The sequence below is a fragment of the Panicum virgatum genome, chromosome 2K, assembly GCF_016808335.1.
Source record: "Panicum virgatum strain AP13 chromosome 2K, P.virgatum_v5, whole genome shotgun sequence".
NCBI classification, from domain to species: Eukaryota; Viridiplantae; Streptophyta; class Magnoliopsida; order Poales; family Poaceae; genus Panicum; species Panicum virgatum.
In genome coordinates, this window is record NC_053137.1 from 62,761,317 (window position 1) to 62,788,094 (window position 26,778).

The 26,778-nt window shown below is 48.8% G+C and overlaps 3 protein-coding genes across 3 annotated transcripts; 2 read left to right on the forward strand and 1 right to left on the reverse strand.

Annotated features, from left to right (window-relative positions):
- Nucleotides 1-253: 253 nt before the first annotated feature.
- On the reverse strand, nt 254-2,611 carry LOC120693390. The gene is made up of 3 exons (XM_039976819.1): nt 1,802-2,611; nt 1,311-1,670; nt 254-1,219 (listed from the first exon to the last, which is right to left on the reverse strand). Exons 1-3 carry the CDS (start codon nt 2,330-2,332, stop codon nt 551-553), a joined length of 1,560 nt encoding a protein of 519 aa, XP_039832753.1. The 5' UTR covers nt 2,333-2,611; the 3' UTR covers nt 254-550.
- A 3,879-nt stretch (nt 2,612-6,490) lies between these two features.
- On the forward strand, nt 6,491-7,748 carry LOC120693401. The gene is made up of 4 exons (XM_039976828.1): nt 6,491-6,610; nt 6,723-6,781; nt 6,873-7,289; nt 7,390-7,748. Exons 1-4 carry the CDS (start codon nt 6,565-6,567, stop codon nt 7,402-7,404), a joined length of 537 nt encoding a protein of 178 aa, XP_039832762.1. The 5' UTR covers nt 6,491-6,564; the 3' UTR covers nt 7,405-7,748.
- A 1,219-nt stretch (nt 7,749-8,967) lies between these two features.
- LOC120695573 (peamaclein-like) lies at nt 8,968-9,836 on the forward strand. The gene is made up of 3 exons (XM_039978787.1): nt 8,968-8,978; nt 9,238-9,344; nt 9,484-9,836. Exons 1-3 carry the CDS (start codon nt 8,968-8,970, stop codon nt 9,693-9,695), a joined length of 330 nt encoding a protein of 109 aa, XP_039834721.1. The 3' UTR covers nt 9,696-9,836.
- The last annotated feature ends 16,942 nt before the right edge of the window (nt 9,837-26,778 follow it).

A 26,778-nucleotide genomic window follows, 5' to 3' on the forward strand; every position in this document is an offset into this window, starting at 1 on the left:
CAGGCGCCAGCGGCAGGACAAGCGCGGTGGCGATCAGTGTGATCCGCTCCCAAACTCCCAAGCATCCAATGCTGCTAGGTGCTTGTACTACTGGGTTAGCTTGCAAGCAAGATCCAAACCTGTCGCCTTCGTACAAGTAAACCCAGGAGCGCCCGTCTTCCCCTCTTTTGGAGGAGAGGAGTTCGCAAAGGCACAGATTGAGCATTAGTACGAGGAATCAGGTATCAGCTGTCAAAGTGCCGCTACCGAGAAATGGCGGTAACATGGAAGGCCATGACATTGTGTGAGCCTCGATCGACGATCAGTACAAGGTTACAGAGCTTGAAACTTCTGCATTCAGAGGATAAAGGTTCATCCAGGCCGGCCAGGACTGGGATCGTTTATGCTCCTATTTACAGAAATCTAAACCAGCTCTAGATGCAACAGGTTAGTGATCTGATGGACAGATTGATGATTGGGCTGCGGGAAATTAAACTCTAGTATGAACAGATTGGACTCGGTTCAATTCTCTCTAGCGCTGCTGCTGCTGCTGCTTAACTAATCGCACTGCTCACACTTCCACTCTCCACATGATCTTCTGGCCGCGGCCGCCGGTGCCGGCAACGCCGGCATTGGCAGCGCTATGGGGGTGGGGGTGGGCGCGCTCCATGGCGGTCACGCGCGAGGGGTGTGCGGCGCCGACCCTGGCGCGCTCGCCGTGGGACTGGGACGGCAGCTCGCAGGCCTCGCCGACGGAGCCCGACCGGATGTCGGCCGGCGGGATGAAGCAGTCGACGGACAGTCCGGGCACGTTGAAGGCCACCTCCTCGATGCTCCAAGCCTCCTCCATCCGCGTCTTGGTGTGACTCATGGCGGCCTCGCCGAACCGGAACAGTGTGACGGCGGAGCGGCCCGAGTGCGCGATCATGATGCCCTCCACGGGGCGGTAGTCCTCCAGGGCGGAGCTGATGGTGGTCTCCCAGTAGACGGCGTCCCCGCCGGCGTGCGGCTGGATGCGGGTGAGGTGCGAGTCCTCGATCTGCACGATCAGGCCCGTGCGCTGGCTGAAGTAGCCGAACAGAACGTGGCGGATGATCTCCGCTGGCCCTTCGCTGCGGAGCTTCAGCGTCTGCGGGTCGGCGGTCAGCTTCAGGATGAAGCAGTCCTCGCCGTTCACCTTCTTCTCGCCCACGCACCGCGCCTCCGCGAACAGCCCCGCCGTGGTGAGCGGATCCAGGCCCTGCATTGCAAGTTGGAAAAGGAGATGGGATCGTGAGGTGATCTGCTAGGGCGTAGGAGGAAGAAGTGAGGTTTGGAAGAAATGCTGGGACCTGGAGGACGCGGCGGAGGGGGCGGACGGGGCCCTTGGCGGCGTGCGCGCCGAGCCAGGGGGTGTGGCGCCAGACGAGGCGGCCGTTGGAGCCGGCGTGGACCTTGCTGCCGCCGACGGCGAGCTCGACGTACCACATGTCGGGGGCCATCTGCCAGAGCACGAAGCCGCCCTGCTCCACGGCGGCGGCGCCGCGGCCGGTGGGCCCGCGGTTCTTGACGACGCGCGTCGCCGTCTCGAACTCGGACGCCACCATCCGCACCTTGCCCATGGCGTACGCGTTCCGCACCGACTGCAGCCGCTTGTATCCGCCCGACGCCGCCGTGTACTGGTGCAGGATGTACTGCGCGGACGACGACTCCTGCCATTGCATTTTCTCAGGGTGGTGAGCCAAGAGTACCAGATGCACGGACCCAGACCGCATCTCGTGGAAGCGACGCAACAGCCAGCGAATGGAGGGGAGGGGGAACGGGAGTGAAGAAGCGGACGTACAATGGGGGTTCCCTTGATGGAGAGGAGGGGCAGCGGCTCGGCCGGCTTGGACGGGATGGGCGCGAGCGGCGCGCCCATGACGCCGAGGAGGAGGCGGAGGTCGGACCGCCGGAAGGAGGCGCCCGATCCGCCGGGCCCTGCAGCGGCGGAGGCCATGGACGGCGTGCGCGTGAGGTGGCCGCGCACCCAGTTCCCGAACCCCTCCCGGCGGCCGGAGTCGTCGGCGTCGGGGTCGCCGGCGGCGAGGCGCTCGGCGTCGGGCCCCTCGATGAGCGGCGCGAGCGCCTCCCCGCCGGGGCGCAGGCTGCCGGAGCGCGCGATGAGCTGCTCCCCGAGGTACTGCTGCAGCACCTTCTCCGGCGGCGGCTGCGGCGGCGCGGACGACTTGCGCCGGCGCGGGATCAGCATCCTGGCCGGCGACGCGCTGCGCGCCGGAGCCGGGGACTTGCCCCTCGACCGTGCCGGCGACAGCCCCCGCACCACCTCCTCCTTGAGCGCCGCGAAGAACCCCTGCTTCCTCTCCTTCTCCATATCCCGCAATGCCGCCGCCGGGGCCAAGATTAGGGGGAGGAGCGCTAATGTAGAGAGGCGATTTGGTTTTTGCTTCACGAGGAGGTCATGGGGAGTGCGGCGAGGAGTGGAGTAGAAGAAGGGGGGAGTGGGGCGAGTGCTCACCGCGCGGTTGAGTTGGAGTGAAAGGGAGGAGTAGGGGGAGGGGAGTGCGCGAGGTGGAAGGCGACGGGCGGAAATGGTAAAAGAAGGCAGGACGGAGGAAAAGATAAAGCCGGGGAGGAGGAGAGGGGGGAAACCGTTTGATCAAAAGAGCGCGAGGAGGGATGTCGGGGGGGGGGGGGGGGGGGGGGGACAGAGGGAAGAACACCTCCGAGCAGAGAGCTTCCGTGCTTTTCGTCGTGTCGACGGTGGTGCCGGTTCACGAACTTGAACAATGGAGGAGGCTGCCGCAGTTCGAGCGAAAGAAAAAAAAAGGTCTCGCATTTCGATCCGATGATGCTCCGGCTTTTGTTTCTCTTATAGAACACGGATTTGAAAAAGGAAAAGGCTTGGGATTTGGAAAGGGGGGCACGGTTGGAACCCAAAAAAAACGGGTTAAAATTTTCCAGCTGCGTGTATCATCGAAATTTGCACCTCGCGGTTCCAGCTTGTCGTGTCCAAATTTGCACCTCGCGAATCGCGCGCTTTGCCCAAGTTTAAGCTCCTGTGATTGAAATTTCCGCCTCGGAAGTCTCGCGCTCGCGAGGTTCACGTAGTAGTACATGTGTGTGGCGCCAAAGGGTGGAGGGAGTAGGTGAATGTGATTTTTGGACGTGATTAGCTGCTGATGGCGCTAGTGATAGTATGAACCTGTAGGATTTGTGTCAATCTGTTTGGCAAATAGCGATCAACATGATTTGGGGCATCATGCGCCGTACTACTTGCACTGTTCCCCCCGAGAGCAGAGAAAATTGGCCGCCACTTCTTGTTCAATAATGTCTGAAGTGGAGATATTCAAAACGGCGACTATAGTTTCAGGGCTTTTAATAAAAGCAGCAGTTGTGGTAAGTTGCAACCGTCCAATATTCCTGATTTATAATCCTAGAATTTCGAACAGCTTTGCCAACACCTTTCGCTCTCAAATCATGGCCTGATCGCCCAGCTCGGCCCACAGGAATGGCGCCGCGGCGGGCCCCTCCGCCCTGATCCACCGGGCAACCATCGCTTTCCCCGGCCCCACACAGCTCGCGAGAGTGCCGCCCCCCCCCGCCCTCCCCAACCCCAGCACGGCGCCGAACGGGGCGGGGCGGGGCCGCGGGGCAGGCGCCGACCCGAACCAGAGATGGCGGCAACCCGCGCGGCCGCTCTTGTTGCGGCAACCAACGGGCAGCAGAGGCAGGGAGGCAAAGCATGCATTGCTCCCCTCGCATCGGCGAAGATGCCAAAAGCGCCGCGCGGGCCACGTGCCCGAGGTCCGTCCGGTTCCGCAGCGAGCGGGCGAAGCGGCCTTGCCGCGGCCCACGCCAGGAGAGCCTCGCCGCGGGGGCTGCCGTTACGCTGTCGCTCGCGCGCCGCGGCCGCGGGCAGCGCGGCGTCCCCTCCCCCGTCTCACCAAGAGGGTGGCCAGTGCCAGTCCAGGCCCGGTGGTGCTCGCTCGGCTGCCAGTGGTGGCGTGACCGTGTGATGCATGCCGTGACGGTGACGTGGGCGCGGGGGGCTTTGACCTGCCCGTTAGGCTGTCGGCTGTCGCCGTGGCGTCTGTCGTGCGCTGCCTTGACCGGGGGGGTCGGCGCGGCCGCCGCGCGGGGGCCGCGGCACGTGAGCGGCATCAAGATCGCGTCGCGCCCGGCGATCACGGGAGGCCGTCGCTGTTATATTAATTGCGCTTCTGTGGTTTGAAGGCTCGTAGATAAGAGAAACCAGCAGGCCAAGGTTACCCCCAGTTCGCGACGAGGACGGTGGCAGGTGGCGATGGCGTCGCGGCCAAACTCGCATGCAGGTGCGGCTGTTGTCTTGCTCCAGTTCCGGCCAGCATGGAAATGAGAGCAGCCTGGGAGTACTACGTGAGCCTTGTTTGTTTCTTTGTTTGGTGTGTTTGGGTGTTTGGTGAGTTAGCCAGTTAGGTTTGTGGCGTGACGCGCGTGCCATGTGTGACTGGGAGCAGGGGAGTGTTGCGCGGGATGATTCGTTCAGATTGTGACGATCCATGCAAACGCCTGCTCCTAAAAAAATACTGTGCTATTTCGACACACACAGATGGCCACAAGGAGTTACCAGTGCCGAAATCTAAGCATTTAAAGGCGAAAAGGCAACTATCTTCGAGATGAGGTTCTGAATGGTGGAAAACAAAGCTGCAACAATTTCGCAAGGGAAAACTATAATGGAATGGAGAACAGATTCTGCCTAGTGGTAAATGGGCCTGAGCTTTCACAATAGTATCATGGGCTGTTAGCCCACTCCATGGCTATCCCCACAAAGCCTACTAACTACACGCTCTCTTCTTCTACCCTCAACAACACTGAATTTGGTTGAGCTTAGCAAGGGCCCAGGATGACATCCCTCCTAGGGCCTAGCGACGGCCCATGGGTTGGACACCGTAGGCCAGATCCCACAACGACTTACCCCTCAAAAAAAAAAAGATCACACAACGACTTACCCCTAAAAAAAAAATCGCACAACGACTTGAAATGCTTGATGTGCGCCGCCGCCGGGCTGAATGCGTTGGCTGGCCTCTTGAAGGACTCCGTTCCGTTACCGGGGCAATTTTCCCGACGACGATCGGTGCCGAATGCACGGGCACGCCCCAACCAACGACCGGCCATGACTCATGCGAGAGCTTTTTTTTGTTTGAAAGCACCAGAGCGCTGGGGAATTATATAAGAACTCAGTTGGACACTTACACTGACCGCGCGCTCAACACAGATGGACTGTCGAAAAATCCAAGAATACGCTTGCCGGGACTTACACACATACACACCCACACTAACATGACAAGAGCCCCAACACCCTTCTGGGAAATACCCCCGTGCGACACCGGGGTTGCTCCTGACGGGAGTCGAACCCCGGTGGGCGGGCTGGCCACCGCGAGCGCTCACCACCGAGTAGCTCAGCTCGTTCGCCTCATGCGAGAGCCTTGGCCGGAGTTCGACGAGGTGGCCACGGACGCGGCCCTGCATGCGGTGAACCGTTGGAGGGAGCGCGCGGCGTCATAGCCGGTGCGCACCCGCATTTCTCCGACCACCGGCGGCGCGGCACTACGGGCGCGCGGCCATTGCCCGTCTCCTTGTGCGTGCTGCTGTTGTCGTGTTCCATTTTCAAACAGGAGGATGCCGCGGCAAGCCGGCAAGGCTGCACTAGTCAGGGCTGCAGCTAGTACGTACTGGCTCCTCCAGAGTCCAGACTGCAAAGCACTGATGCACCTTTTCTTTTCCGCTTTACTGCCTGCCGCGTTCAAAACGATCAGATCGCATCGGGACAAATGGAGTGGAGCGGCTCGCGTTGCCTGACAAATCAGCGCGATTTGCCACAGAGAGCGAAGATGTTAAAAAGTTAAAACCACGCACAACATTAAGGTGTTGCTACAAGTTACATAACAATCTGCTTAACAAGTTGCTCTAGGTGAAATCTCCGTGCGGCACGTGTCAGCGTTAAATGAAACATCGACACCAGATGGAGTCGCCTTGTTCCACTTCAGGCATGTTCTCACCCCGTAAACGCAAAAACGCAAAATTTTGCGAAAGAATCTTGCTAATTTGAAGTACTAAATGAAGTCTATTTACAAAATTTTTTGCATGGATGGGCTGTAAATCGCGAGACGAATCTAATGAGCCTACCTAATCCATGATTTGCAACAGTGATGCTACAGTAACCATCCGCTAATTATTAATTAATCATGGATTAATTAGCATCGTTAGATTCGTCTCGCGATTTACAACCCATCTGTGTAAACAGTTTTGTAAATAGACTTCATTTAGTACTTCAAATTGGTAAGATTTTTTTTGCAAAATTTTTTTTTCAAAAAGAACTAAACACGGCTTCAACTTGCAAGTACAAGCCAACTGGAAAAAAAAAACAAATTGTCAGTGCAAAATCAGAATCCGTGCAGAAGAAAGCCACCTTTGACCACGTCTCGACCGTGGCCACGAAAAGGCTATAAAGAGGCCGTTCCGCTCCATTGAGGTCTACCCATCTCTTGCATCTATAGAGCCAACGAGTCTGTTTCCCATCTGCAAGCAGAGTAGTTACTAGTAGTGCGCGGGTCTCTTGCAAAGATGGTGGGCGCCATCACCGTCGGTGCTGCGCGCAAGATGGCTGCTGGTAGAGCGTTTGTGTCTATATTGTTGGCTATATTTGGTGTCTCTTTTCTTGGGTTTGTTACAAGTATTTTCCTTGCGTTTCTTCCTGATTTTAACTGGCATGATTCTTCTAGAGGAAGAACCACTGCTTGATGTTGCCGCGCTCAAGGGGAAGGAGGAGGAGGAAGCCGCGGTTAGTTTCTCGGACCACCTTCCCGCCTTCTTCCTTCCTCGGCTTCTTGTTCTGCAATCACGCGGCCTTCCCTGCTACGTTTCCCGATCAGGAGAAGATCAAGCTCCAGAGTGCAGTGAGGAACTACACCACCTTCCTCTACGTCGGCTTCGTGTTCGGCACACTCGCGCCGAGGGCGGCGGTGAAGGCCGCGCCGGCCGCCGTCGCCTCCGCCCAGCGCTTCCTCGCCGGCGGCTACGACCTCACCGTCACCGTCGCCTTCTTCGCCGCGGCGACGCTGCTCCTGCAGGCCCGCCTCGCGCGCGCCCTCAGGCCCTCCACGAACACGAAGGCGCGGCTGACCCCTCTCGCCGCGTGGTCCCTAGCCGTTGTCACGTGGTGCTGCATCACGTCCGTCTTCCACCACTGCCTCACCTTCGGCGATGAGAACCTGGGCGGCTACGGCGAGTGGGCGGCCTCCGCCGGCGCCTCCTTCGCGAACCTCTTCATGTCCGCACGCACCGTCATGGTGAGTCGACGTTTCTCGTGCAATCCATTCACTACTCTCAGACTTGTGTTCATCGATTTTCTTGCGTGTCATGTTTTCTTAACTCTTTTCTTATTTCCAGCGTCACCTCGCTTGAAGAGGAAGAGGAGGGGGACGCTTCGCCGGGAGAACAGAGCACTTGCAGAGGGAGCGTGCCTGCAGGCTGCAGTATCTTCGTTTATCTATCGTGTTTTTTCTCTTTTCGTAGTGTTTAAGAAGCTGGCGAGCTGCTAGGTCGTAGAAGTGGCCCTGTCAATGGCCGTGTGGTGCTTTTGCCTGTCTACTGTGACAGTGTGTGGTAGGGATTTTCTTTGCATGGTTGGAGTGGTTGGAACCTGGAAGGTGTCTATTCTCGATTACTGGGATGCTGTAGGGATTTTCGTAATGTTGAGGAAAAACTTGTGATGGGAGAACAAGGAAGGCGTCCTGATTATCTGTGTCTGATCTCTTGTTATTTGGAATGCGTCGTCGATCGCGTTCTTGCATTGCAGGCCTGCTACTCCGAGATGATCCTGCTAGTTGCCACTCTTTTTCGTTCTTCCTTCTACTTCTCTCTGTATTTTTTTTCTTTCCTTTGATGCGCTGGGGGAGCCATGCTACAGGAAAGGACACCGCTGCAAGGCTGCAACCTGCAAGCATGGCCTGGGGCCTAGCTAGTACCGGCAACTCCAGAGTTCGGACTGGAACCAACTTTTTTTTCCTCTTTAACTGAACGTGTCCAAAACACAAGAACGCTCCGGGACAAGGGAGCCCCGGTTGCCCTGTGCCATTGCGACATGTGACTTGCGAGTACGAGCCCGGAGCTCCTAATAAAACTCAAAGTTGCTCTCCGTGCGCCACGTGTCTTGGCAACAGCGCAAACAAAAAAAAAACATCGCCGCGGACGATTAGCCAAACAACGGCCACAGTTTTTGTTTCATGCATGGAATCAGGAGGGCTAGGCCGTCGTCCTCATCTCGCGCTGCATCCGTCTCTTCTTCAGAGTATACTCTGATCCGGGTCAGGCGGCGGCCACTCATTTCATATCTGCCGGCGATCTTGGCGCTACAATCTGCGCCATCAGTACATGGTTTTGCCACGTTGGAGCCGGAGCGGCGGACGGTGCGCGTTTGGCCCCTAGCTCCGAGCCTGCCGCCGGCGGGATGCAGTCATGCTGGGCTCAATTGTTTTTTTTGAGAGGATGCTGGGCTCAATAGGCAATAGCTATGGAAGACGGAAGGTGCATGGGCCATGTTGGTCGCTTGGTCCGTGTGGCGGGCCCAATAACCATGGAGGCGGCTCCATCCTGCCTGCTGGGCTCAAGCCTCTTCATCACCCATCTACAAGGGCCGCAAAGGGACTACTGGCCCATCTAGCCTTACCGTGAAGTAGTGGGCCTAGTGGCAGTAGCGCAACCCAGGCGTAAACATAAACCTCCAGCAACCGCCGCCCCTGCTGAACAACGCTCTCTGCGTTGTAGTGAGAAGAGATGCACTGCACTAGTGCAGCACGGGACCTAGGAAACGAAGAAAAGGTGGTGCGCGCGGCACATGAGCTAGGATCCCCGGGACTGGCTGTGGCTGGCTGGGCGTACCGACCAAGACACCTGTGATCCGTGAGACCTGTTCGTCCGCTAGCGCTAGGGCCACAGCCCACAGGCGCAGCGTGCGTTTTGGCGTTCATGGCCGTCCAGTACTCCAGTCCATCAAGGATTCCAGTACTAGCTCGCACCGGATGGGCTTGGAGGCAGGTGGCGGTGCATTGAAACCGCGCGCGTACAGTGTACCCAGAACCTTCGTCTCACAGCGCGGTTATAATAAATCGGGCCCCATCCAGGACTCAGGTCCGCTGTGCCATTATTCCCTCGCCACTTCACTCTCTCTAGTGTCACGTTGCAGTTTCACCTCAGCAGCCAGTGGTGGTTGGTTCTGTGTCTTGAGCCGTGCTGAAGATCTCGACGAACAAAGGTGGAGAAGACGAAGGGGAGGATCCCTGTGGCTCTCCTGCTCCTCGCCCTGGTCGCCGCCGCCTCGCTCCATGATCTCGCCGTGGCTGCAGGTAATTGATCAACACATGTCCCTCCGTTCGTTTCCGCTTGCATGATTCTCTACAGAGCTTGCAGAGCGAGCAAAGTTGCAGGACGACCGAGATCAACATCGCGTGGATCCCCTTAACCTTTGTGACCTTGTGGGCGCAGACAGCTCCGGCGCCGCCACGGACGGTGCGTGCGACGGCAAGTGCCGGAGCCGGTGCTCGCTGAAGAAGGCCGGGCGGTGCATGGGACTCTGCATGATGTGCTGCGGCAAGTGCGGCGGCTGCGTGCCGTCGGGGCCCTACGCTAGCAAGGACGAGTGCCCCTGCTACAGGGACATGAAGTCGCCCAAGAGCCAGCACCCCAAGTGCCCCTAGGACCTCATCCCCTCACGAGCGCGATCGATCCGCGCTTCCGACGTCGATCTGTGCTTCTGTTCGTGTGCCGTTCGTGTATCCAGAGAAGTAGTGTGCTGCAATAAACGATGTTAGATCTGTAGTGTTGTTTGTTCTGTGAGATCCCAGAGACCCCAAGCACGATCCATCTCTTCTGTTCCCCCGCGAAAATGCCTTTGCCACGGATCGATGTCCAGGATCGCCTGGCTGTGGGACGCGGCTCGATCCCCACGCTTGGCGGCAATCCATCCCCAGCAGGCGCGGAGGGCACCGGCAGCACAACCGCAGTATTGAGTTGCATGCACCGATCAGTTCAACCCAAAAGCTTAAGTTGATGGGGAGAGATGGACAATTCACTTATATTCCAACACTCCCCCTCACGTGGAGGCTCCCTCAGGCCTCAGACGTGGAATAGGAGCGAGCGGCAATTATTTTATTTAATCACGCTAATCAGGATTCGAACTCGAGACCTCTGGCTCTGATACCATATTGAGTTGCATGCACCGACCAGTTCAACCCAAAAGCTTAAGCTGATGGGGAGAGGTGGGAAATTCACTTATATTCCAACACGCAGGAGTACGGGGGAAACTCCGGGCCGGCCGTGCGGATGGCAGCGAGCGCCGGGCTAATCGTTGTTCACGTGGGGTGGCACGCCCAGGCCTAGGTCCCACCTCAATCAAATCGAATCAAGCTTCCCTCGTACGCCTTCCTCCCGTTCCTCTTCTGTCTTCCGGGCGCGGCCCCCGCACACGGCACACCTTCACCGACTCACCGCCTCCTTCCAAATTCCTCCCAAATCCAAGCAATGGAGCGAGCCGTCGCCAAGGATTCTGCGCCCGCCGGCGCTGGCTGCTCCGTCCCGTACGGCCCCGAGCCGCAGCACGGCGCCATTTGCCACCTCCGCCTCCGCCTCCCCTCCGCCTCCCCTTGCTCGTCCTCCCTCCTAGAGGATCCAAACCCTAACAAAGGGGCACGATCGATGGGGAAGGGAAACTAGGAAAGGGGCGGCCTCTAGGCTATCGCCTTAGCCTAGTTGTCGTGGCACAACTATAGAACCGCAGGAGCTACGCGTTACGCCTCCGTATGGAATTGTGGCTGCGGTGCGGCTGGAGGACCACGGCGACGGCCCATGACGACTCCCCCCGTCTTGCCGTGACATCTCCGCCGGTACGTTTTGCAGTTATGGAACCCCATGTTTGTTTGGTGCTAGAATTGTTGTCCTCAAACTATGGTGGTGATTTCGTTGCGGGCTTATGTCGATAGGGCTGGATGTTTGGCTCCCAATTGAGTTGATTTGTTGTCTATGACGTGATTTGTGTATCCTGCTGCCGCACTTGGCAGCTAAATCGGATGTGTGCTCTTAGGTTCAAATTAGTCAGGACCACGTCAGGGTTTCCATTAGGCAGTATGCTAGGCACGCTCTCTTGCTTTATTATTATACTTGTATATTAGCCTTGAAATGTAGGTAGAATATATGGATAATGAAGGGTAAATGGTGATGTGAAACAAATCTCACAATTCTGACTATTAAACTGGAAGGAAAAGGCACTTTGAAATATTTTGAGCCTAAAATTGAGCCTAGGATGGTGGATGGATGAATGAACCCTTTTAAAAAGCCCAACCAAAAGTGTGATGAGCAACAACCACTAGCCTGTGGTATAAACTTCCATGTGGCTGAATAATATCTGAAAGAAATTGTGGTTTACTAATTAAATTGTCTTGTATAGTAGATCTTTCAATTGAACTTGGTATTCTAGGTACTGACTTTGTCTATTTATAACTTCTTTCGGGGTTTCCTTGGTTTTAGGAGATATACTTGGATCAAGACTTCCTGTTGTGTGATTCGAATGTTTGGCCAGCACATTGAGGTGGAGCATTTCCTTCCTCACTTTCATAATTACTGCAGCACTCCAATGTATTATACTTCTGATAAGATTAACAAAAAAAGTTTTTAGAAAGATTAGCAAAAAAAAATTGGCCTTAAATTGCTAATGGTGAATCGTAAGAAATCATCTATTCACTAGTAGTACTTCTGCTTGTGGTTAATTGTTGCAAGGGTATCATTTAGGCAATTCTGTTTCAAAAATTGCTCTCACATGTCATGTTTTCATTCTTATTTACTTCTGCAATGTCCAAAAAAGTGCGTTTAACAATATTCATGAGTGTTGCTATTGATTTTGGTTGGAGGATTGCAAATGCATAATTTGGATGTAAACTACATGATAAGGTATATTTTCTTTTATGGAAACTTGCATGTATAATGCACCCACATAACCAGACTTTACGAGTTCACTTTTGGTCTCCTCATTTCCTTTTTTTTCCTTTCCTTTTTGTTTCTATTACTCTTATAGCTCATTAAGTTACTGCTTACCACGTAACTCTATCTACCATGCTGTTCTTTCATCAATACATGCTTATCGGCTATGGGACGCCAACTTCTTCATAAAAGGGGTGATAGAGGAATCCTATTGGGTGTTTTATGGTTAATAACTATCCTACCTATTTTAAGGGTTGAAGCTTTTGTGTTGTTCAAAAGATAGTTGACCTTTGTTTAACCATATAAAATTTTGGGAACTTGAGGTTTAGTTAGTGGTTGGTAATTTTTCATGTCCATCCGATGCTGCAATGTTTTATTGTCTGATGATGTAATTTCTTTCTGATCCATGAGCACACTGATGGTGATACCATGTTTGACTCTCATTTACGTGGTAGGTCAATTTAGGTGGTGCGTATGGTGATATGGCTTATAAGGTGGCAACCATAGGGGATAATCCTTGGATACTCTTGCTGGTATCGCTAGGATCAACACTGGCCATCATTACATGTCACGCCTCGAGTTTAAAGCATGACATGTCATGGATGGTAAACAATAAATCCAACAAGCTTAAGATACCAAGTGGTGACTCACATCTAAATCTCTGATGAATGGTTGCAATGTATGGTGTGTCATCCTTTTAGGATGCACACTATAAAGAGTCACCACCTTAAGCATAGAAAAAATGAAAGCGCATATATGTATATACCATAGGATCTGTTCATTGGTAGATTGTGTCTACAAAAACACCTAAAACATGTTGATGTGATAACAAACATGAGGGCAGATATGTATGTCTTAGTGGGGAACATATCTAGTGCAAACCACAACTTCGTGAAAACCCGTGGAAACCATGATAAAAAAGTTGTCTAAATTCAAAAAAAAAATCACACATCTAGATGATATGATGATACACAATCTTGTAAAATATCTTGTCCAAACTCAACTTCGTCTGTGAGATATATAAAGAATAAATTTCAAGCCAGGAAGTTGTCCAAATGATTTGTTAGAAATTTGTTATTTTTATATCTCATAAGAAAAGTCGAGTTTGGACAGGATATTTTACAAGATTGTGTATCATCATATCATCTACATGTGTGATTTTTTTGGTGAATTTAGACGATTTTTTTGCCGTGGTTTGCACGGGTTTTCACAAAGTTGTGGTTTGCACTAGATATGTTCCCGTCTTAGTGCCTCATCTTTCAGTTTTTAATTGTTAAGAATAGTGGTCCACGAATCTCTTTACCCAGTTTTTGTTCCATTACCCTCTTCCGACGTCCTGTTAGATCCACTTTTTGCATAATAGTTATCATATTATGAAATTCTTGCTGAAAGATCCAGCAATGTTCTGGCTTTAAATACTTTGTCATTGAAGGGCTTGATAAAACTATAAGAGTGATAGAAGGGGATGTGGACGTGGGAGATAGTCTTGATCTGTTGTCGCACCCACTACGCTTCAATTTCTGAACTAATAACAAGCTGAATGACTTTTGATTTTCCTCATAAGGGTTATAGTACAATACCACAAGGGTGAAAACACCTTGAACCGCTGATTTTTTCCCTTAAAAAATGGATTGTTTTAGAATTTTCACCTATGATAATATGGAATGGGGATTGGGGACAGATACTCAGCACTTGTCTTTTCTATCTCTTCTTGCAAGTTAATACATTTAACTACCAAACTACCTTTTGTTTCGTATTATTCTTCATCTTACATAACGCAACATAGAATCATGATGAGATTGATTTTTTTGTGGAGGGAGAAAGGGTTCAATTTGTGGTAGTTGAGTTGAACGTCATCCATTGATACAAACCTACGAGTTCCCAGGTATTCCGAATTTTTTACTTTGTGACAATATGGTAGAAAAACTTTTAGCATAGCTACTTGGATGGGGTTATTCTGGTCCACATACAGCCATGGTTGATCTGTGCACATTCCCCTGTGTTCTGATTCATGCTTTTTCCCCCTCCTCCATTATGATATCATCTTTGCTCCTCCAGTAGTATTGGAAAAAACATTAGTTATGATATCAATATTCTGCAACATTGGCTTTGATTGAATGTATACTAGGTTGGAAAATGCAGTGCCTCCATTATGATATCAGTATTGCACATTATTCATTATATTCTGAAGTACCTCCATCAGCACATTGCCATTGTATTCTAAGTTTCTAATAGCACATATTCACTGAAGTTTTTTTTCTAGTTCATTGAAGTTCTAAGGTGCCGCCATTAGTGAATATGGATTCCCTGCTATTATGAATTTCTAATAGCCCTCTATCCTTTCAAATCAATGCTTAATTATTCAATAATGTTGAGAACTTGAGATACAAGTTTGCTGTGGTGACCAATAACAAACGTTCCCTCTTCCATGTTTTTTTAACCTCTCATCTGGATATATGCAGATGTAGTATCTGTTCGTGCATGCATGAATATCTACGCAACACACTCACCACACACATACAAAGCAAACCTACACCTACACGCAGACCAGAACCGCATCCTTCTTGAGATCTGTAGCAGACCCGCCTAAATTAAACCGGCTTAAGTGCGCTAACTATCAACTTAATGAATAATCAAATTACCACACACTTAAAACAGTGTAATCCGGCAGTCCGTCGGGTAATTCCCGATTAAACTACTATACTCCAGGATCACATTTGCACTAGAAGACTCGCACGAAGACGAGCACATGTGATACAAGCATACATAGTTTCTCAAATTAATTTACAACATGGTTTTACATAAAAGTTTTGAATACAAACTACATAGTTCAAACACACAGCGGAAGTTTAAAACAGAGTTCGAAGTACAATACGGTAACTATGAACGACGATATAAGGTGGGCTCCACATCCTGCCCACCGATGTGATGCCAACGTGCCCGATCCTCACGGGGAAGACGGGGCCCACTCGACGGTCCAACCCGGAGGAAGCGGCTGTCCAATCCAGGACGCACAGACCTCCTCGAAGTCAGCGGGGACACAACCTGCTCAGGAGGGTTACAACAACAACCCTGAGTAGCTTCGCGAGGATAATGTGATATGGAGGAGCAAGGCTCGAGAGCCTCACATCCATGAGCAAAACATGACTGGCGCCCAGGACAAGATCAAGACCCTGAAGGCCAAGTCTAGAGCTAGGAAGATAAGGATCCAGGAGTTGCATGTGGAGCTGGAGAACATGACTCAGATGGTGCAGCACCTTGAGGGGCTGCTTCAGCAGGCCCATAAGTTGATTGAGGACGTTCAGGCTCAGGTGCAGGCAGGAGCAGATATGGAGGCCGAGGCAGCCGAGGAAGAGGAGTCAGAAGAAGAAGAAGAAGACCTGGAGGAGATTGAGGGAGTGTTAGGAGTCGAGTCTGGACCTGGGACCCCGTGAGGACGCAGTTGGATAGCGTCATTTCTCCCCTTGCAGTGTAGCCTAACTGTATGATAGTTGGGTAGGATAACCAACATAGTACTCTAGGCTAACCTTGGGTTGAGAAATTCTTTTGTGACTCAGTAGTTCGAGTCATGTAGGATAACCCTTAGCTAGTGTTGGTGATGTTCGGGTCTTGCACGAACCCTCTCTAGTGTTAGTATGCTGCTTGGGTCATGTATGAACCTTTCCTTTTATGTTACTGTCGTTCGCATCAAGGTTATGGTATTGTAATGAACTGCTTTCAGCTGATCCAGCGTTGCTGCTTAATGTAATTTACTCCTGTAATGATCTTTCTGGCTGCCGTTTTATTTTGTTAAGGTCGGTAGTGTGAAACTTCATCTATGTACTGGGCCTTGAATATCTGCAAATCTGAAATCTTATTGAGCAATGTTTAGTATTGCATACGCTAGAGCTACTCTGGACGAAACTTGTGTAACCCCGAGTTACCAATCTGCGGTTTATTCGAGTAGATGCGGTTTCAACCGAATCAAGTCATTTTATTTCCCTTGGTGAACCATATCGCGAGGGAAATGATTCATGCCGTGTGTTCATATTAGATATGCACATTCTTTATTTGCATGAATTAGTCCTGATAGAGGAATGGCTAACCAAGGGGTGGTTATTTTGCAGATGGGCGATAACCATAACAATGAGAATCACGAAGCACAGACACAACAACCTCCCTCTTTGGCTCAAGCTGTTGCGCCTCTTATCGCCGACCGCAATGAGCAGACTGAGTTGATAAGGCAACTGGTGCAAGCCCAAGCCAATGCCGGCAGAGGTCGACAATGTGGCAGAACCACCCGAATTAATCCGGCTCAAGTGCGCTAATCATCACCATAAAGGTAATTTCGGCTAACCCGCACTTCAAACGGAGTAATCCGGCAGTCCAGTCGGGTAAAGTCCCGATGAAACCACCTGAGCTTCGATCGAAACCCAAAGCTTTACATGCAACTCACACGAAGGTGAGTCCAGAGAGTACAATATTTCATAAATATATTACATTACAGAGTCTTAACTTAATTATTACAAACCAAGTTCGAAATCTCGGAAGGTACTTGAAATTCAAATTTAAAGTAGAGTTCAACTGCAGCGGAAATAAAGCGAGTTCTAAACGCGATACAAGATGTCATGATGAAGCCCGTACATGACACCACTCGGCATTGTCATCGTTGGCCGGAGTCAGATCCCACTCCACTGACCAACCAGGAGGTAAAGTACACGGCCAAATCAAGCTAGCTATCTGATCTTCAAACGTATTACTTGAAAACAAAGTTGAGCCACAAGTAAAACTGAGTATACTAATACTCAGCAAGGCTTACCCGACTATGGGTATATTTAGCCCACTAATTAGACATGCAAGGCTTTTGGCTAGAGGGGTTTGTTTCACCGAAAAGCAACAAAGAGTAAATCCTTAATTTCTGATTTTAGCTTCAAAATTCTAGTTCAATTAATCATTCTAAGTGAGCATCTATCCAATAGCATACATGGTGGAAAACAATTATTTTTCATCATTCAACTATATTCATCATCATCATTGTTCCACTTCTTACTCTATGTGGCAAAAGGGTTAAGCAGTCTCAATAACCGCGAGAAACGAACGATTCGAATCGAGTTTGTGAACCTGGCCAGGCAGACCTAAACACACGCATGGAAACAGAGTCACCCACGCAACAGTTCCCTTCAATTCCCGCTTCACGGAACAGACCCACCGCCCTCAAGTACAGCAGTACGACGACTCTGTACTCGCCATTAGCTAGATGTGAACGAGTTCAAGACGGTGGGGAGTATGTTCCGGCCTCGGTTCAATCCAGTACTTAAGCTTACCGATTACCATATTCTCGGCATGTGGTTAGTACGTTCAAACGCTTAACCACCACTACCACACACTGCGACCTTAGCCATTTTCACTACCCAGACGAGCCCTCAACCAGTAACATGAATATCGTATCACAGCCCCGCCCGTCGACCTTATGGTTTCAACATAAATTAAGCCATCAACTCCTAATTTTCTCACGAGTGATAGGGAATCACTCGACTTCTACCGAACCCTTAAGCATAGCCAACTAGCGACCTACACATACTAGTGTTCAAACATAGGTATCTAGAATCATGCAACTAGGGTTTCAATCAACTCCTGTAAACGTAAATATACAAGTATATAGAAACAATAAGTTGCATAAAGTTGAAAGTAATAGGTCATGCTCCGGGGCTTGCCTTCCTGAGCGTAGTTAGCCTTGGGCTCTTCCGAACTTTGGTTCAGGTCTTTGGTGGCTTCAGTTAGATTCACTTGAGCTTCACGCTGTTCACTCTCGGACTTCGGCACCAGCTCATACGTTCCGTCAGCGAGAGTAGTCGATTCTATATGAAATGCACATGCATGAGTTGTGGTGATAGTAATAGACTTAATTTAATTCACTATAGAGTTGTAATCCAACAACTCAAGTTCAGTTGTTAAGCATCTCATATACAAAATATTGGGCAATCATTTATCAAGTATTATCTAACATGATTTAGTTTCTAAAGGAAACTAGGGTTGAGCTTCCAAACTTTTATTCATTCATGCAACTCAAGTACTTTTACTCACACTAGTTAAACAAGCATAAATAAAAATTCAAAGTTACAGATATCCTATGCTCATGAAATTTTTACACAGGATGCAAAACTTAATCATCATACTACTGTAAAAATTTCAGATTTAACTAAGCAGTACACAAGGCATGAAAAATAGCACAATATATAGCTGCATGGATCAAAACTAAATTCCGCAGACTGTTATACTAAGATTCTGAGCCTAAAAATTTACGGAATGGTTCACAACTTAAGGAAAGTTTGTATTAAAAATATTAGATTTTTCCAGGCACAGGAACTATTTTTCATGATTTAGTATATTTCTTCCTACCATAAATTATTTGGACCAGTTTGACTTAACTAAAAATTTCCAAATTTTTCTGAAGAATACATAAATCACAATAGAGCAACTGTAAAAGTTTCAAGTCATGAATCATATAAGAACAACTTGGATAAATAAAACTATTTATCCTAGGCATACATAAAGTCCTAAATAAAACCTATAGCTAGGAGTGTCAACTGGCCACCACACTTTTACATAAGGCTAATCTTCTAACATGCAACATACTGACCAAAAATGGTAGCCATGCAGTGTATAGAGCTTGAGATATAATTAAGTGCCTAATAAACTTGTATTTAATTTAGAACAAAAACCAGTGAGCAAATGAAAAGGTGCATGTAATGAAAGTTGTAGATCTAGTAACAAAGAACTCATATCAATTGAGTTTGCATTTTCCCATTTTTCTATGAATTTCTATCGATTTTACAAGTTCACTACTTTGGAAAACAAAAAGGAAAAGGAACTTTTGCGCAGAGGCCCCTGAAATCCTGAAACTATTTACAGGGAGGCCCCTGGACGGAGGTTGAAGAAGGGGGCAGACGGGGAACGGCCGATTCCGACGGCTAGGCTCACCGGCGGCGAGGGGAAATGGGTGGGGGAGCAAGAGGAGACCGAGGGCAACCCCGTGGTGGGTCGAATCGGGGTCGGGGATGGCCGGACGGGGGTCCCCCGCGGAGCAGTCGCTCTGGCGGCGGCTGTTGGCGGCAGTGGCGGCGTTCCGGCGGAGGAATAAGGGCGCGGCCGGGTCGAGGAGTACCAGTGGGAGGTGGGGGTGTTGGTGGTTGGTTGCAGAGGAGGCGCGGAGGGGAGGGCTCCACGGCGAGCCCGAGCTCCGGCGGCAACAATGGTGGCGACGGTGTTTGTTCTGGGCACAGGGGAGGCTGGGGCTTGGTTCTTGGGCAAGAGGAGTGGAGAGTGAGGGGTGAGGGAGCTTCGGCTCGAAGAAAAGGGGATGGCCGGGGTTGGCGCGTGGCAGCCGTGGCACTCGAACGGACGCGGCTGTCGTCGAGCGGCCGTCGTCGCACGCGCCATTGATGCCGGGCAGGGGCGCAGTGGCGACGGGATGGAACGAGCTGGCGCGCAGAGAGGGAAGGTCAATGGGGGCGTGCAAAAGAGGCACTCATGGCCGGGGCAGCGAGCAAGCGCGCGTGTGCGGTAGGGGCAATGATGCCCTGCTCGGCCTTGCGCTCGGGAAGCAGGGAAGCAGAGCAGAGGAGGGAGAGAGAGAGTAGAGAGAGAAAGAGATGTGACCGAGTCAAATTTGATTTTTTTCTCAAAATTTTTCACATGAACTTGAAAATCTCCAAAAACAAAAGTTGTTCAAAAATTGAAATCCTACAACTTTCGTTTCAGGCACAAACTCATTTGAAGCATAGTTAAAGAGTTAAATTTACATTCTTGAGGAATGTACATTATTGTCCTATTCAAGTTTGAACTCAAAATTTTCTTCAATTTTTTTGCATAGCAACTTGAAAAACTTTGAACATGAAAGTTCATCATTTCAAACCCTAAAACTTTCCTTTCGGTCAAATTTCATTCGAGCAATAGTTTGAAGGTTATTTTAAATTTTCAAAAACTATGATTCAAAAATACTTGTCATTTCATGTGGAGTCATCATTATTTTGATCATGATGTCAACTAGGCTTTTGTAGACCCTATTAATAGGGATGTGTAGATGCATTTCACTAGCCAAATTTGAGTTGTTTATAAAAGGTTACAAAGTCACACTATACTTGCACACATACACATGTACACATACATACACATGCATTTGTAGATATACAAGAAATGCATTATTTACTGTTGACGCTTCTTAAAGCGCCAATTTACGTACCGCAAGCGCACGGATCGTGGTAGCTTTTCCCTTAGAGTACTCCCCTAAGGGTTATCATCCGTGGATCGGAAGCGAACCGACTAGGGTTTATCATCTAATCTATCAAACCTATCCTAAACATAAAGCGAAGATTGCATATAAATTGAACACTTGATAGATATGAATGAAGCATAAGTGTTCATCACACCCACAACCGTAGATGAGATAACATAACCAAGGAGCTAGGGCCTATCGTCTCTAGGTACGGTTCTAGTGAAAAAGGTGATCAAAGCATAGATTGCATCTCAACTAAAGGTACACGAAATCATCTCTCAGAAAGGCAGCTCGCAAGCGGCCTACTTTCCCAAGGTCACCGGTGCGAGGTGCGTGTCGACGCCTAAGGTTTCCCAAAGCTTTATCCCAGACTCCCATGATACTCGCCATCGATCATATTCCACATCATGTCGTCGCTAGAACTTTTCCCTCCGCCATGCTGTCACCACACCAGGGTAATCAACCACTAGCTAAAACATGCTACCTCAACGTATCCGCAAGATGTAGACTAATTACCACGAATAGATCTAATCTTACTATGAATATATGGATGCATTACATATGAGAAAGAAAGCATGCATTGAAGTAGACCAAAGTCGAGACAACTAGAATAAAGAGTAGATTGATATCACCATCGTGTGTGTACATACCCCGACGAATGTTGGGGATGACTCTCGAACCCCACCATGGCACAACCTCGCAGGGAGGCCATGACGGCTAGGGGTGGCCTAAGCCATCTCCTAGGTACCCTCGAAGACTTGCGGCGGCCGTCGTCTCCCTCCGGTCTTAGCCCTAGACTTTCGTCGAGTTCTGGGTGGATTGGATCCCCTCCCTTGGGTGCCTAGGGGGTTGTATTTATGCCCTTGGGGAGCCTTGGGGCGTGTTCTACCTTGCCTTGCACGAGATCTTCCTTGGGAGAGAAGCAAACATGGTTTCCATAAAATCAGCCTCGTCCAGATTTTCCTGTTTCGCAGCCCTTCCTTGCCGACGCCATATATCCTATGTCCGGACTCTAAATAATGCAAATTTGGTGTCCAGATTGTGTGCCACGAAATTATCTCCAACTTTGGTATTCATTGCTTTCCTTGGAAACGAAGATAAGATCCCCAAAACAGCCTCTGAAGAAAATATGTCTGATTTCAGACTTGTCTGCGCAGCAGGTATTTCGGGGGCCATATCTCCTAGCTCCTTGACCCGAATTGGGCCTTCCATATGTCCAAATCGAAGCTCTCATCAAGGCCCACAACTTTGGTATTCAACTTTTTTCCATTAGAGGCCGTTTAAGTCTCTGAATCCGCACCGAAAAATCATGCTGTTTGCGCGAATATCTCTCGGGCTGAGTTGATCTCATGGGTAAACCTCCAAATCTCAAGCCCATCTTCCTCCATGTGGCTTTTCTCAATATTTTGACTTTCTTCACATTTACATGTGGGCTTTAGACGTCATTATCTCCGTGATTTAGATAGGGGTGTTTGTCGTCAAAGCTCCAGCATCTTCTGTTTAAGTCCCCAGAGTTTTACGGCTTCGTGCTTTGGTCCTTGGGCTCTCTTGGAAGGTGGATGTGCATGAATGGGCTTCGAATCAACATGGGCTTTGGTCCTTCCTTTGGGCTTTGGCCTTCGTCTTTCTCCGTGTTAGCGCTCGATCACGGGCCTCATCATTTCATGTTCCAAAATAGGCCAAAAACCTGCAAAAATAAAGTTCCTCCAAAATATATGTGCAAATGTGAAAATGACCAATAATTTGGCCAGGGTTAGGACGGTTAGTGATTTTGATATTGAATTCATGCCATTATCAAGGATAAACAAGGGATAAAACGGGTACTTAAGGAGCGCCAACATTTACTCTTGATGATTATGCACGATGACCTGATTAATGACCTTACTAATTATTTTTAAACACCTGAGGTGTTACAGACAAGCTCCCCCGCCACCACCAGCAGAAACTGACAATGTCGGTTTTCTGGCCACCGAACCACCTCTGTTCCACAAGGCAGATGATCCCCTTGAGGCAGATGCTTGGATTCGCACCATTGAGGATAAATTTAGCATTCTCAACTGCACGGAAATGGACAAAGCTGCCTTTGCAGCGCAACAGCTGAGAGGCCCTGCAAAGATATGGTGGGTCAATCACAAGGCTCTACTTCACGCTGGTGTGCATCTCACCTGGAATGAGTTTGTGGCCGCTTTCAAAGCCCATCACATCCCCACTAGTTTGATGAGGAGAAAGATGGCAAAATTCCTAGCACTGAAGCAGGGAAATAACATGGTCCTTCAATACGCCCAAACTTTTAATCAACTGTCCCAGTATGGTGGGTTCCATGTGGATACTGACGAGAAGAAACATGATTGCTTCAGGAGGGGACTCAACACAAAGCTTCAGGACAAGCTAGCACTCATTACTTGTGATAACATTACTGAGCTAGTTAAGAAGGCCATCACTCAATAAGATGCCACATTAGCACACAAGGCTGACAAGAAGAGAAAGGCACCTGCTGGATCCTCCAGCAATGCACCCCAGAGGTATAAGCTGGTTCAGACAGGGACTCAGCAGGCTCCAAGCCGCCCTCCGCAGCAGGGTCGTTGGGTCGCTAGGCCACCATAGCAACAACAGCAGGGTTTTTGCTACCCCATATTCCTACAGCGGTATCAAGAGCCAGTGCTGTGTCGTTATAGATTCGGATATGTGCACATGGAGATATGCGTAGTTTTAGATCGATCTATGACCTAGTTTCGTAAACTAGCTGCGAAGGTTGTGCAACGACATACTCCTACCAGTCGGTTTTCCGCCATCGGAGTTAAGTGATGCACATAAACCCGGTCGCTGCGGTTGGAGATCAATGTGATTGGTCGAATCGAAACTTAGGGCATAAGCCAGATGCATGAGATGCATAGGGCAGTAGATTGGATCTACTGCTAATTCCGTTTTGTTGCAAAAACGTGTTTTACAGTAAAATAGTCATAACTTTTGCATTCGAACTCGGATTTAGGCGAATTTTATATCGATTTGTATCTACAAAAAAAGTTAGACTTGGTTCAGAACAGAAGTTCTGTTTTCGTGAAATTTAGATTTGTGAAATTCGACCCAGAAGATAGAGTTTTCGACATTTTAAGTTCGGACGTCGGAATCGCCTAACTCTGTTTTGCAGGTTTTGTGATCGGTATGGCCTCTATGTGTATGTGATGCATGTGTGTAATTGTTTCATGACCTGCGTGTCGTGATTATGACAATTCGGCCAGAGCCATATGAATTATTGCATTTGATGTAATGGCCTGCGTGCCAACCTGTGATGATCCAAGTCGTGAATGTAATTTTATTTACTAGCTATTAGGTGTAATAGCAAGTTCTAGTTCTTGGAGTTTTCATCACATGAAGGATGGTACACATGTACATGGAGATGGAGATCAACATGGTGAACAAGTTCCATGAAGATGGAGATCTACATGGCGAACAAGTTCTATGGAGATGGAGATCACCAGAAGAACAAGGGCCATACTGATTCACAATTATGTGCTTGCCGTTCTTGACGTTCTACTACTACGTGCGTCATAGTAGAAGTAGAACGATCCCTCACAAACTTTGAGCTATCATGCCCTACCAACTAAACCTTGCACTGTCACATGCCTTGTACGATTGGTGGTGGGTCTATGAAATTAGGGTGCCGCCAGTTTTCCTTGGCTAGACAGGATCGTATCAGATACTTACACGCATAAGGGTTGGTTAGCTTGACAAGGTTAGCTTAACGGTTAAGGACCTTGGGGCATAAAGGTTGGGCGCCGAGACATGAGATGTCACCCAACAACAAGAGTCATATGAGATATGATTAGCAAAGAGTTGCTTACCGATCTACCTTGTCCTCTAGCGGTGATGCTAAAGCTCACTAGTCGACTTGATAGTTGTGGGTCTTGAATCACTAAGAATCAATGGAGGGATATTGATTTTAGTGGGAGTAGATTTTGTTAAATTGTTTAATATGATTTACTCCATCATGAATACGTTTGTCTTAGTATTTTGCATTATTATTTTGTTGTAGATCATGGTCCGCAATAACACCCAATCCTTTTCATTGCGTTCGGTCCTTGAGAAGGACAAACTGAATGGGACTAACTATGCGGATTGGATCCACAACCTGAGAACTGTTCTCAGGGCAGAGAAAAAGGAAGATGTTCTAGATACCCCATGTCCAGAATAAGCCTACCTTCAAGAAGAAAGGTTCTTCTTGGAAGAAGAAGGGCAAGGCTAAGGTTGCGAACCCTAAGCCAAACCCTGCACTCAAGGCTAAATCTAGACTAGCTGCAGATAATGAGTGATTTCATTGTCACGAGAAGGGACACTGGAAGAGGAATTGCAAGCTGTACCTCACCTCGTTGAAGAACCGTTCTTCCACCTCGGGTACGCTTGTTGTTCATATTACAGAAATATTTCTCGCTGACTCTTATGTTAATTCCTGGGTATTTGATACCGGATCGGTTGCTCATATATGCAATTCGATGCAGGGAATGACAAAGAGTAGAAGCGTTGAAAGAGGAGAAGTTGACTTCCGCGTCAGCAATAATGCAAGAGTTGCTGCTGTGGCCGTCAGGATGATGCAACTTCACCTACCATCAGGATTTGTCTTGGAGCTTAGTAATTGTTATTTTGTTCCTAGTTTGAGTCGAAACATTATGTCTCCTTCATGTCTGATGAAGGATGGTTATTCTTCTGCGAGTGAAAACAATGGTTGTGTGATCTCTAAGAATAACATGTTTGTGGCTCTGGCGTCCATTAATAATGGGCTATTTATTCTAAATCTTGATGATTCACCTATTTGTAATATATTTACTAAAAGGCCTCGGCTTACTGATTTGAATCCTACCTATATGTGGCATTGTCGTCTCAGTCATATAAGCGAGAAACGTATGAAGAAGCTCCATGCGGATGGACTTCTAACTTCGTTTGATTTTGAGTCATACGAGACATGCGAAGCTTGTTTGCTAGGCAAGATGACCAAGATGCCATTCACAGGTTTTCCAGAGAGAGCATCAGACTTACTGGAACTCATACATACTGATGTATGTGGACCAATGAGCTCGATTGCTAGAGGTGGATTCCAATACTTCATAACTTTCACTGATGACTTGAGTAGATATGGCTATGTCTACTTGATGAAGCATAAGTCTGAAACTTTTGAAAAGTTCAAAGAATTTCAGAGTGAAGTTGAAAATCAGTGTGGCAAGAAAATTAAAGTTTTACGATCTGATCGTGGAGGCGAATATCTGAGCCACGAGTTTAGCAATCATTTAAAGAGTTGTGGAATTGTTCCACAACTTACACCGCCTGGAACACCTCAGAGAAATGGTGTGTCTGAGCGACGTAATCGAACTCTGTTGGACATGGTTCGATCAATGATGAGCCAGTCGGACCTACCGTTATCGTTTTGGGGTTACGCTCTAGAAACAGCAGCTTTCACACTGAACAGGGTGCCGTCAAAATCCGTAGACAAGACACCATATGAAATATGGACTGGCAAGTCTCCCAGTTTGTATTTTCTAAAAATTTGGGGTTGTGAAGCATTTGTCAAACGACTCCAGTCTGACAAGCTTGCACCCAAATCGGATAAGTGCATATTCGTGGGATACCCAAAGGAAACCTTAGGGTATTACTTCTACAATCGATCTGAGGGCAAAGTGTTTGTCACTCGGAATGGAGTTTTCCTAGAGAAAGAGTTTCTCAAAGGAGAGAAAAGTGGAAGAACGGTGCAACTCGAAAAAGTTCGAGATGAGCCAATAGGACAAGACTCTACAAGTGACGCTAATGTAGCAGAACAAGTTGAGATGCCTATGGAAACAGAAGCACCTCCGCAACCACGAAGGTCAGCAAGGCTCTGCGCAGCACGAGAATTATTATTGTTAGACAATGATGAGCCTGCGACATATGCAGAGGCGATGGCAGACCCTGACTCCGAGAGATGGCAAGATGCCATGAAATCCGAAATAGAATCCATGAAGGAAAATCAAGTTTGGAACTTGATAGACCCGCCTGATGGTGTGAGAACCATAGAGTGCAAATGGATCTATAAGAAGAAAAAAGATATGGATAAAAATATTCACATCTATAAAGCTCGACTTGTCGCAAAAGGTTTTCGACAAGTTCAAGGAGTTGACTAAGACGAGACTTTCTCGCCCGTAGCGATGCTTAAATCTGTTCGGATTATTCTAGCTATTGCTGCATATTTTGATTATGAAATATAGCAGATGGATGTCAAAACAGCTTTCCTCAATCGAAATCTGACCGAGGACGTGTATATGATGCAGCCCGAGGGTTTTGTCGATCCGACCAATGCTGGAAAGATATGCAAGCTTCAAAATTCCATTTATGGATTAAAGCAAGCATCTCGGAGTTGGAATATTCGTTTTGAGGAAGTAGTCCAAGGGTTTGGATTCATTAAAAATGAAGAAGAAGCTTGTGTTTACAAGAAGGAAAGTGGGAGCTCTGTTGCATTTCTAATCTTGTATGTAGATGACATACTGCTGATTGGAAATAATATTCCTATGCTTGAGTCCGTAAAGACTTCA

Excerpts from the sequence above, each read along its gene's own strand:
- LOC120693390 (XM_039976819.1), bottom strand. The coding sequence starts at position 2,332 with ATGGAGAAGGAGAGGAAGCAGGGGTTCTTCGCGGCGCTCAAGGAGGAG. Across the intron at positions 1,671-1,801 it reads CCATCAAGGGAACCCCCATT|GAGTCGTCGTCCGCGCAGTA; the intron begins GTACGTCCGCTT and ends ATGCAATGGCAG. Across the intron at positions 1,220-1,310 it reads CCCTCCGCCGCGTCCTCCAG|GGCCTGGATCCGCTCACCAC; the intron begins GTCCCAGCATTT and ends CTTGCAATGCAG.
- LOC120695573 (XM_039978787.1), top strand. Across the intron at positions 9,345-9,483 it reads TGATCTCGCCGTGGCTGCAG|ACAGCTCCGGCGCCGCCACG; the intron begins GTAATTGATCAA and ends TTGTGGGCGCAG.
- LOC120693401 (XM_039976828.1), top strand. The coding sequence starts at position 6,565 with ATGGTGGGCGCCATCACCGTCGGTGCTGCGCGCAAGATGGCTGCTG. Across the intron at positions 6,611-6,722 it reads TGCGCGCAAGATGGCTGCTG|AGGAAGAACCACTGCTTGAT; the intron begins GTAGAGCGTTTG and ends TGATTCTTCTAG. Across the intron at positions 6,782-6,872 it reads AGGAGGAGGAGGAAGCCGCG|GAGAAGATCAAGCTCCAGAG; the intron begins GTTAGTTTCTCG and ends TTTCCCGATCAG.